The sequence below is a fragment of the Festucalex cinctus genome, chromosome 2, assembly GCF_051991245.1.
Source record: "Festucalex cinctus isolate MCC-2025b chromosome 2, RoL_Fcin_1.0, whole genome shotgun sequence".
Taxonomy (NCBI): Eukaryota; Metazoa; Chordata; class Actinopteri; order Syngnathiformes; family Syngnathidae; genus Festucalex; species Festucalex cinctus.
The window spans coordinates 883,768-896,113 of record NC_135412.1 but is presented as its reverse complement, the minus strand read 5'-3'; the positions used below and the strand labels follow the sequence as shown (position 1 = coordinate 896,113).

At 37.5% G+C, this 12,346-nt stretch overlaps 1 protein-coding gene across 3 annotated transcripts; it reads right to left on the bottom strand.

Annotated features, from left to right (window-relative positions):
• Window positions 1-1,494: 1,494 nt before the first annotated feature.
• On the bottom strand, window positions 1,495-8,003 carry LOC144013285 (uncharacterized). Of its 3 annotated transcripts, none has more exons than XM_077511932.1 (5): window positions 7,775-8,003; window positions 6,651-6,798; window positions 3,928-4,409; window positions 3,755-3,823; window positions 1,515-2,302 (listed from the first exon to the last, which is right to left on the bottom strand). In XM_077511932.1, coding segments are annotated over exons 1-5 (831 nt in total). In that variant the 5' UTR covers window positions 7,906-8,003; the 3' UTR covers window positions 1,515-2,301. The 3 variants fall into 3 exon arrangements, 2 of the variants coding, with proteins under 2 accessions (XP_077368057.1, XP_077368058.1); XR_013282197.1 differs by having other exon boundaries at window positions 1,517-2,302; window positions 3,693-3,823; XM_077511931.1 differs by having other exon boundaries at window positions 1,495-3,823.
• Between the last annotated feature and the right edge of the window lie 4,343 nt (window positions 8,004-12,346).

Genomic DNA, 12,346 nt, shown 5'->3' with positions numbered 1-12,346 from the left:
AGTACCAATTAAGCCACTGACAGCGTCATTGATTACACGTACAAAATATTTGTCTTTTTTTCATCCATGAGTTTTCTACAGGCCAAGCAAGAGTGCAGGTCGTCGTCCGTTTCCGTTTTTAAGTGATCTTCAGACGGCTGCAATGCATTTATGATCGGGATGCGCGATAATATCGGTGGCCGATCATTATCGGCAATTATCAACCGATTTGATTTCAAACAGATAAACCAGATAATAGAGAAATCCGCCGATAATTATCGGCGATTATCGACCAATTTGATTTCATACAGATAAACCAGATAATAGAGAAATTTGCCAATAATTATCGGTGATTATCGACCAATTTGATTTCATACAGATCAACCAGATAAAGAAATTTACTGATAATGAATCGACAATCATCGCCCTATTTGATTTCATACAGATAACCAGATAATAGATATCGGCCGATAATTATTGGCAATTATCAACCAATTTGATTTCAATTGTATTCAAATGAATTTTGCAAACAGTTATCGGCATACTTATCGGTTATCGACATCGGCACTTTCTAAAAGATTGCTTTATCGGTATCGGTTGAAAATAGCATTATCGTGCATCCCTAATTTATGATCAAGTCAAAGTTTTTGTGAGTTTTTTGGAAGTCACTTCTAGCCGAGTGCTTCACTTTTGGAACTCCCAACACAAACACGCACAAGCAGGTTTTTTTTTTTCGTTTTTTTTTTTTTTTTTTTTTTTTCCCCCATTCAGCCAAAAGCTCTTGTGGGTTCTTGGTTGTCATAACTTCCACATGCTGACAAATTGTTTGTGAGGTTCTTCATTTTCAGCACATGCTCGAATGTTCTTTTATGTTTTGTTGTTGTTCGATGAATGCAGACTTTAACGCTTGACATGTTTTTTACTCATAAATGGTTTGTTCCATTTGAGCTTTCAAGGGAATTGAAAGTGTCTGTTGGCAGCGGTATTGTAAATTGGAGGTGAATGTTTTGTTTTTTTGTGCAATGTTCTCACTATTGCACCTTTTATGTCCGTCTAAATTCGGAGTGAGCACAGTTTGGTTGACGGGCCAAATACGGCAAACGTCACGTTTGCATTGAAAACGAGTCCTACAATGTTAGCTGCAAGTCTCCCCACCCCCCCCCCCTCAAATTGATTCATTGAACACGTTTGTGTTGTAATATGAATGTATTTAGCATTAATTTATTTGATTACATTTGTTGATTTCATGTAATTAATTATTTTATTATTAAATGAACTGTTTTACATTGACACTTTTTTTTCCGATCCTCATCTGTGAACGCATCTGTCCATGTTTAAAAAACAAAAACAAAAAAAAAACCTTATCAAAATCATTTCAAAGCCCTCTGTTAATTCTCCATCAAATCAAACACTTCATCAAAATGAGGTTTTTTTTATTTTTTTTTAATTGCACTTCCTTTCCAAGCAAATTGCCTCACTTGGCTGAGACGGATTTGATGAAATGTGACCCTTGATTATGATGTGAACCACATAATAGGATTAATTAATGGATCCAGAGTCAAAAGGTTCTCGTTTAGCTTCGGGCCTTTGACATGCAGCAGTTAAGCTAGCACGGGCAGCCATAATGAAGCAGTTGGAAAAACACTGAATAGACACTTGAACGTTTCAGCAATCTTGCTCATCTCATTTTTTGGAGCGTTTCTTCTCTTGGATATTCGGATGACTGAAATATCAGCGAGGACCAAAAGAACAACACTGTACGTGGATCTCATTTTTTAAAAACAATAATAATAATAATGAAGGACACGTCTCCAGATTTGTTTGAATTTCATGCTGGTTTGATTGTTTATTTTTCTTCTCAGCATCTTTGTAAATATGTGTAATAATTAAAAATACTGCTTTTCTGTGACTCCATCTCTCATTTGAACTTGTATCGCTTACAAAACACGTCAATGATTGGAAACGTTTAAAGTTTCTCTCGGCTTCAAAAGACGGAAAGTTACATTTCGGCGAGGCTGATTGTGTTGTGGAGTCGTGACGCGATACGTGAATCATGATCAGACTTTTATTTGCAGTCACTCGCTCAAAACGTTCTTGAAGGTCATCAGCGCTTTTACTTGCTTTATGAAAACCTTCGTGACGTTGTGAGCTTCGGCAAAATCCATTTTGGATGAAAGAACAGCACACTTCTTTCTTTTTCCCCCTTTCGGTTGAATCGCTTTCTGCAAAAATGTCCGATTGGCTATTTGGGTTTTCCATTCTCTGCCTGTCGCTCCGATGTGCTCATTCGTGAACGCGTCCATCAACGCCGCTCACACAAAATCTTGAAAGAAAGTAACTCAAAGTAATTAGCAATTACATGATCAGAACTTTTTGGCTGATGAGTGAATTTGAGAAAAAAAAAATACATACATCATGATTTGATCAGAATATGGAGTAATACATCTACTTAAGCGATCGGTGCCATTTGCGGGGGATACGAACCGGACCGGCCAACGAATAGCCCCCCAAAAAAAAGAAAGAAATGCATTTAACCCCAAAAACTCTTCAAAAGCATCGATAAACATCGACGCAATGTCTTGCTTCACTGAGCTGATCAATGACATCATTGATCGATTAGGCAAATAAAGACATTACATCACCATTACATCCAACCGATCAGATCGCCGTAAAGTCGACAAGTACGGTAAGATTTTCTTAAAGGCTGAAATAAAACACGATAAAGTAGGGCTGTGCAATTAATCGAAATTCAATTACAATTTCAATTATTACACTCCACGATTACAAAATCAGCATAATCGTTAAAAAAAGATTCATACTCATTTTTTAGTTCTAATTAATACATTTGCACTTGTTTTTAAATTTTAAAATAACTAATTTAATACATTTTGTTTCATCCAAAAGGAACTTCCATAATTTAAGTGTTTCAAAGAATTTTATTTCTCTTAATATTTATTTGTATTTTAGTTTTTGTTTTGTTTTTACGTTTAAACATTTTTTTTGTTTTGAACAAAAAAAAAAAGAAATTACTGTCCTGCACAGTGGACGTTCTGCACTTCAACTTCAAGTTTTTGCCAACGGAAATAAAAATATATATTGTTACAAATATATAATAAATTTTGTTTGGTCAAAAATGTACTTGCATAATTATAGTGTTTCTATTTTTTTTTTTTTAAATTGGTCTTAATATTTTTAATTGCTTAAACTTTTTTTTTCTTTTTTCACTAAAAATAAACAATTGTTTTAATAATCGTGATTCAATTATTGCCAAAATAATCATGATTATTATTTTTTCCATAATCGGGCAGCCCTACGATAGACAAATAATATAACTGTATATGATTACTATAATAAGATAAGAAGTAATCATTGAGACTTACTGTATTATAGTATGAATATACGGGACCAGTGCTGCACAACATGGCACGTACATACAAACATACATATTGCGATCGGTTGGAATTGCGACATGTTCAAAATGACACGTAATAACTGAACCGAATAATTGTCGCATGCTATTCGCTGCAGGAAGGTGGCGAAATCAACTGGTGTTTATTTTATTTTGCTTTTCCAAACATCGATATTGGCTTGCCAATTATAAATTCTTCTAAATTGTCTCCTGTTAAGTTTTCAGAATTTCAGTAGCACCTTATGACAAATGTTCTTTCTTCAGACAAACGTTAATCATAAGAGAAGCCTTGAACATCTCTTGCCTTTTGGAAGTGGAAGTAACATGAAAAGTCGCGCGGGCACATGCGGGCCGCTCGGAGCTCACCAGCTCATGTCCACGTTCATCTCCGACAGACACTGAGCAAGATGGCCGTCGCGCTCCAACTGGGAGGCCCTGCGGGCGCACAGGAAGCTCACAATTCATAGAATCAAACTTTTAGAAATGAAACATTTTGAGTTTTGATGTTTCATTTGTTCCTTGTGGACGTCCCAACTCACCCAACAGGGAAGAGCAGCAAGCACATCGGGCAGCTACTCAACGTTTCTTGAGCTCCTTCTGTACTTTTTGCGTCACTGCACTTCTTTTCTCCGTCCTTTTCAGTCTCCATTCGCTCCTCAATGATATTTTCTTCCTTCTCGAGAGGTTGACTGTCCGAGCAAACGACTCGTGCCGTTGGTCTGTTTTCCACGTCCTGTTTTACATCCGGTTTTCTTCCTTCTTTTTCGACACGCGACGGCCCGGCGACGGCGTCGGGAGACGTCTGATCTTTTTCGGAGCGAGCGAGCGCAGTCGCAAAGTTGCTCTTGCGCCGCTCTTGCTGGACGAGAGAGGAGAGCGACGTGTTAGTAATGTCCAGTCCGGTTTCGGTCCGCTGGGAAGAAGTGGCCGGGAAATCGGGACACTGTTGGGATGCTGGAGGCGGTTGGGGGGAGGGAGGAGCCTCTCCGTTCAAGTCGCACCGGCGTTCTTCATCCAGCTCCTGTGGATCAAGATGATGATGATTCCATCTGAAGTACCCACACACTATAACCACCACTCATACTCACAGTCAACACTAGGGATAGACCGATTATCGGCTGGGCCGATTATCGGCGCCGATATTCAGCATTTTGAGAAATACCGGCATCGGCCATTTTGAAGAATCATATGGCTGATAATAGATCCATTTAAAAAAAATTTTTTTTAAGTGTTAATTTCAGGGAACTAATTTAAATGTAAATTTAAAAAGAGAAATATCGGCATCGGCCATTTTAAAGAATCATATGGCCGATAATAGATCCATTTTTTTTTTTTTTAAGTGTTAACTTCAGGGAACTAATTTAAATGTAAATTTAAAACAAAAAAAAAAGGTTTTATTTTCATTTTTGTCGACCCTGGGAACTCTCTGCACCTTCTGTTTTTGATTGAAATTAAAACTAAGATAAGTAAAAATTTAATACTTTGGATATTTTGAAATTTTGGAAGACTTTTATTTTGTGTAGAAAATAATTGTTTGTTTTTATTTAACTTTTGAAAACATGCTACTGCGCCTGGGAGATCCCACAACTTGTCTATTGACTAAGATTTTGAAAAAAAAAACCAAAAACCTTAAAAATATTTTATTAACCATAAAAATTTCTCAATGAACATATACTTTAAAATAAACAAATAAAAATTTAAAAAAAGATAAGAGCTGGAGTTTGTATTTTTTCCAAATTTTGATGTCCCTTTTTAGTGAAATTGAATATCGGCTCCAAATATCGGTTATCGGCATCCTTCACTACTAATAATTGGTATCGGTATCGGGCCCGAAAAAACCTTATCGGTCTATCTCTAGTCAACACCGAGGGACAATTGGGAGCACTCAATGAACCTGCTATGCAAATCTTTGGAATGCGGGAGGAGACCAGAGTACCCGGGGAAGACGTCAAATTACTCACCTGTGCAATATGTGCATCGCAAAGACATGCAAGTTTCATATGGAATTGTACGTTTTGTAGACTTTGACCAATCTGATGCAACTTTGTATGGCCATCCAATAGGTGAACAATATCTGGGGGCATTATTAACACTAAATAACTTTCAAAAACGCAAATATAAAATGTAGTGTTTTTCCGATACCGTTTTTGGCTCCCGATACCGATACCCAGCTTTGCAGTATCGGCCGATACCGATACTTAAGGGTTTTTTCCCTCAACATGAAAAAGCTGTCCTGCCACTGGTTCAGAGCATTCAAGGGCCAATAGGATTTCTTAGATCGGCATGCAGTGATCATGTCACATATCAGTAGTGAATGTCGTGCACGAGCAAGACACAAGATGCTGCATCCAAAATCCAATATTCGCGTTGGAATTAACGGTATCGGCATGTTACTTGTGAGTAGCCACCGATACCGATACCACTGTTTTAATGCAGTATCGGCACCTCTGCCGATACCAGTATCGGTATCGGAACAACACTAATAAAAAGGTAGCACTTATTACAATTACTTAGCTAAGAATACGTTGAACCTGCTCATTTTGTTGCATGGGGGAAAACAAATCTTTCATTAGATAATAAAGTAGAATTTCTTTTGGTACATGTTACACACATATCGCATGTTTTTCCAATGTTGTACAGCCCTCATTTAAATGATATTTTTGCTATTTCAGATTTTCACTTTTGCTGTTTCAGTCACAATCCAACTGTTGCCCAACCCAGGACAAAAAAAAAATAATAAAAATAAAAAATCACTCTGTCATCTTCCATGTTGCACATGCTACACGGACTTTTGTGTTCCTAATAAGAGCTTCTGTTGACCAGGAGCGTACGGTCAGAAATCCTTTGAGCGTTTTATGTCAAATTCATCTATTGTAGCTACTAGTATTTTATTTTTTTTATCATTATTAGTATTAATTAATTAATAATAGATTAATTATTATTAATTCATTGATTAATTTTATCAGTCAAATTGTCAAATGGCTGTCGTATTCCCAATAAAATGAGACCCTAAAATTTCTTCAATAATAAATTCTTGCCTATTAAATTATAGTTCATGGAATAAGCATTGTTTACTATGTACACTTAAAAAGGTTCACTTTTCTCTAACCACGATGCCTGTTTTTATTTTTTTTTACCCTAATTTCTGCATCAGAAAAAAAAACGAAAGAAAGAAAAACAATTTGGGTGTCATTTATATGAGAGTCTAATCAGTCCAAATGACGGCATTCTCCACAAAAAGCATCGACGTCGCGTCACATACTGCAGCAGATGGACGAGGAAGATCAGGAACTGGTTCCCAATGTTGCTGGTTCAGGTACGGCAGAGCGGACTTGAGCGTCGACGCCCACAGAGCTTCGGCAGGAGGGAGGTGCTCCTTGGTCCACCACGGGGAGACGCAATCTGTTGACCTTCAAACCACATTTCTCAAATGAGCTACTTAAATGCATTTTAGAACGAACAATTATGCTCTTTTAGAAAGCTACATCAGCAGTTACCGAGCAATTTCCTTCAAAGCTGATACACAGTAACAACATGCACATGAATACGCTCAATAAATATTTGCGACATGATATATAAGGTATATTCAATCTTAATATAATAATAAAACTATATATATATACACATTGTTCGTCTCTGTGTGCCCTGCGATTGGCTGGCAACCAGTCAAGCATTTCAGTAGGTTGTGTGAGAGGAATATATATTAAACGCAGCGGAAGTCCTTTCTTTACGTTTTTCCAAGTAAAACACCGGCTGGACAAAAAGCATTAAGTAACCCTAACTCAAGCCGCAGCGTAACTTGGTGACATGTTGTATAGTAAATGCACATAACGATCCATCTATTTGTCATTTACTTATTGATTATTGCTTTACCATAATAACATTTTGTTAATATGAAAGCTTTTAATTTGAAAGTTTTCATTCATTTTATAGGATATGACGATTCGTTCGGCCAATAGGAAGCTGTGTGGTAGTCATTTGACGTATGTAATGGAGCCGAGAAAAAAAAAAAAGAAAAAAAAGAGGCACCCACTCTGTCTTTGACAGGATGTGCTTCAGTACTGTTTGTAAGAGCAATTGAGTTGTATTTATGAACGGATTTCACTAGTGTGTGTGAGCAAAAACGTTTCAGTACTGTTTATAAAAGCATTTCAGTGGTGTTTATGAGCATATTTCACGAGTACGTATGAACACATTTGACTAGTGTGTATAAGCAGCAAACATTTCAGTGGTGTTTATAAGAACTTTTCAGTTATACGTGTGAGAGCTAACGCTGAATTATGGCCCAGACGGCCCCTCATACAATGTCACCTAACTTTAACCACACATGCATTGTTTCATTCATCTTTATCAACGTACTTTTTTTTTCTTTTTTTTTACACTTACCTGCTCACATTAGTCTTCTTTGCTGCTGTACGTTTCGTCTCCAGAGAGCCACCGGATTGACTGGAACTTATTTCTATAGTATCCTCGACGAAATACTTGCGTTTATTCATGCTTATTTGCCCGTGAGACATTGCACAGACGCGCTGCCATTGCCTTCACATATTCGCGCGTTTCTCGACTTCCTTGTTTGGGATACGACGTCACTGAAATCTGTCCAATCCGACACCGTCTATTTCAGAGAGAGAGAGAGAGAGAGAGAGAGAGAGAGAAATTTCTGGTTACACTAGTCAAATTTTGTTTTTGTTTTTTTTTACACAGGCCCTAATTATTTTAATGGTTATCTTCAAATTGTCAATTGTCATGTGACTTTTTTTTTTTTTTTTTTTTTTCACATACACCGCTGTCACAGACTGTGTATATTCAGTCGTCCTGTATTCTTTTGTTGCAATCACGTGTGACGTGACCTTACAGGAAGTGATTTACTGTATTGAACCCAAAATAAAGCATGGACGTTCCGAAGTTTGTAACGAGTCATAACAGACTCAAAGAAACACTCCTACATTAACACAGACACTTGACTTAACTGTTTATTAAAACATAACAGCACGTTATTCAGCCTGTGGATCACATTGACAGCCATTGAGCACATACTGTATGAACAAACATATTTGATTGACACGTGAAGGTCGAGCGGAGCGTGTTTTCACTCGCCCACCGTATCTGAAAGCCGGGAGGAGGTCTCTATAAGCTAGTATTTGGGCTCTCATATATATATTAGGGGTGTTTAAAAAAAAATCGATTCGGCGATATATCGCGATACTACATCGCCCGCTTCTTGAATCGATTCAATTAAAAAAATATCGATTTTTTTTTTTTTTAAGAGCTCAGAATTGTTCATTCGGTAGTCTTACCGATTCAACATCTTATCATCATTGCCTTTTTTTGTGTGTGTGTGTGTGTGTGTGTGTGTGTGTGTGTGTGAATCGATTTTTAAACTTCCATTTTTAATGGAAAAATATTCAACAAAACGTCTGACTTCGGGTTAGGATTCACACCTTGAGCATGGAAGAATGTTATATGAACAGAACATTAAGCCTTAATATTTTATTTTAATGCTGTTCAAACATGAAACAGATTACAACCTCTATAAGACTGAAATTTCAGATAAATAAATAATACATTTTCATATAAATCTTACACTCTACAAGCTTACTGATTAGTATTTTCTAAATTTGAATGAAAAAAAATTGCAACAATCGACTTATAAATTCGTATCGGGATTAATCTGTATCGAATCGAATCGTGACCTGTGAATCGTGATACGAATCGAATCGTCAGGTACTAGGCAATTCACACCCCTAATATATATATATATATATATATATATATATATATATATATATATATATATATATATATATATATATATATATACAGTTTATTTATTTATAAATTTACATTTATAAATATATAAATATATATATATATATATATATATATATATATATATATATATATATATATATATATATATATATATATATATAGTTTATTTATTTATTTATTTTCAAATTTGGCAGGCTTAACAACACTTTTCACACACACGTACAGCATTATGCCGCTCTCTCTTTATGATGTCCTCCTCTCCATGTATGACAGGCTACACAAAGAACACCAGAATGCAACTACGCTATAATGCTCTGGTGGAAATTTAACAAAATAGTGGTGGGAATTTCTGAGCCCTCTTAAGTTTTTGGCTACCAGATAGGGACAAATGGAGCTTGGCTAGGCTTATGCAATGGAAAGGAAAAGGGAAGACTTTGAAAACAAAGGAGAAAGGGGGTTACTAGCAAAAAAGGAAAACAGTGTTATGGGGCAACCTTCCACTTTCAAATTTAGTGACCACATTATCTGGCAGCAGATGTATGAGATCGGTATTCCAGAAGGACAATTACAGAAGTGCTGGCATGAGTCGAGCTGTTTTTCGAGCTTTACAGTGAAACAGTCAAGCAGACCAGCGGCCTGGTAATGTGCTACATTATACATAGCGCTACTCTGAGAAAAAAAAAAGGAAAAAAAAGACAGCCAGCGCCAGGAAAGAAACCTGATGTCATTCATCCCATGTGATGCTGTTTGGTGTTCTGCTGCCATGGAGATGGTAGCGACGACGAGTAGAGCAAAAGCAATGTGAAACGCCAACAACCACCATTATGACCACTTGCACAATATAATAACCGACAAATGGAACACACACGCTCACACTTTTCCAATGTTAATAATGCTTTGTGCCTGCAATGAACGACCATAAAAAGAAAAAATATATAATAATAATAATAATAATAATTACCCTGGATTGGCTAGCAACCATTCAGGGTCTACTGCCAACTTCACAATACGATATCATCACGATATGAATGTCACGATACGATAATTATCACGATATTGTGGGGGCGTTGGCGATATTTAAAAAAGATCACAATATTGTAAAAAAGAGAGCTCATACTAAAAAAAAAAAGCACAATATTGTGCTTTTGTACACAACAGCAACGCATATAAACCACCTACAATCTCTAATAACAATATTGAGGCACTTACTTGCTAATGCAAGCACACATTGATCGCTTCACAAGCAAATTAGGTTCCACTTTATCTGACAGTTAGCATAGATTTTAAACTTAGAAGGCCAAAACATCCCTCATGAAAATTAAATTGCACTAATTATATAGCCACTAGAGGGTGCTAGAACTGCACAAATGGAAATCAACCTGACTTTTTTTTTTTCACAAATGTGGTCATTTTAAATATTGTGAACATGACGACGACGATATTGTGGCAGTTTTAATATCGCGATATCACGATATCACCTTTATCGTGACATCCCTACTGCCCATAGCCAGCTGGGATAGGCTCCAGCACCCCCCGCGACCCTTATGAGGCGGTTCAGAAAATGGATGGATGGATGGACTTTCGTGTCGAATACTTATCTGGGCAGACAGTTCTTGGAAAGTCTGGTAATTATGACAAGACAATTAAGGTTGATTGGTCTGACACGATCACTGCGACTGGCATCCTGTCCACTGCTTTAGCTGGGATAAGCTCCAGCTTACATGCAACCTAAATAAGGGGCAAGCAGTATAAAAATAGATGGATGCTTCGACACAGGCACATTTTCTTTTCAGACTTAAGATGGCATAGGATCACGAATCTTTGACCTAGAGTGCAAACCAAGGAGTCAAAAGGCCTAAAAATGCACTTCAATGGCCACTGCGCCCACGATCCACCGCAAACAATGAGTGCCCTTTGAATGACTGTCAGACAGTCCAGGTGATGTCTACCTTTCACCCAAAAGGCAACCTGGATTGGCATGCATGGTGATGGGCTCCCTGTTACTGTTTTGGGGTAGGGAGTGATCAGCTATACATTCTTTGATAAGTGATTAAGTAAAGTCTTGTCTTTAATAGTTTATTAATTTTAATATGATGCTTTGACACAGCAATTAGGTTTTACTATCACAATAACAACTGGATGACCAAACTTGTCAGGAGTTTTTATTATTATTATTTTATTGCAAGATCACTCTTCACTCACTATTTGCATTGACAGTTCACGTTTTGTGTCCAGTCAACATGCCTCAAGTTGCAGTGACAGCAGTGCCCGGCTGGGGGGCGCCACTAGAGCTGTCAACTCCAGTACTTCCCTTGAAGTTGAACTTGTCACGTTGAGTCACTTTGGTTTTGGTTATTCGTCGCCAACTTTCACTGTCACACTTCCTCTATTAACATTCAGAGAGAAACTGAGTGGAAGTAAGGACTTTTGAGTTCACAAGTCATCCTTGGCCAGTCACATCAGTCACGCGGATGTGTTCAAATCAAGTGGGCAGCCTAAAAAAAAAAGGCATCACTTCCTCAGACAACAACAAAAACATTCTCCTCAAATCCATATAACATCTCCAATCTGATGCCAGACATGAATTCCAAGCTGTGATTGAGGATCTTGTGCAGTTGGAAATATGAGCTAAGAATTCATTTCTGCGTCTCTTAAATAGAATCGAATTCTACACGGATAATTATTGGTATCCAAGGTAACTTTTTACACAATTCCTAAGAACACAGTTATGTACAACTATGTAAAACTTGAATACCGTTATTTAGTACAACTGCAGAACCTCTGATAGCACAGAAATTGACTTTATTTTTAGCTAGCTAGCTAGATAGATAGATAGATAGATAGATAGATAGATAGATAGATAGATAGATAGATAGATAGATAGATAGATAGATAGATAGATAGATAGATAGATAGATTCCTCTGCCTATGTGCAGGCCAGCAGCGAGGGGGTGGAGGCTTGTTCCTGGAACAGCCGTGCCTGCAGAGTCACTCACATTCCTGGCTGGGATTCAGTGACTGAGCCAGACACACAAACACGGAGGGGAGCGCGCGTGCGCGCGTGCGTGCGACCGAGAGACTCAGACTGGGCGAGAGAGAGAGAGAGAGAGAGAGAGAGAGAGAGAGAGAGAGAGAGAGAGGGGAGGGGGAAGAGAGAGAGCTCATCTCCATACAGTCACAGTGAAC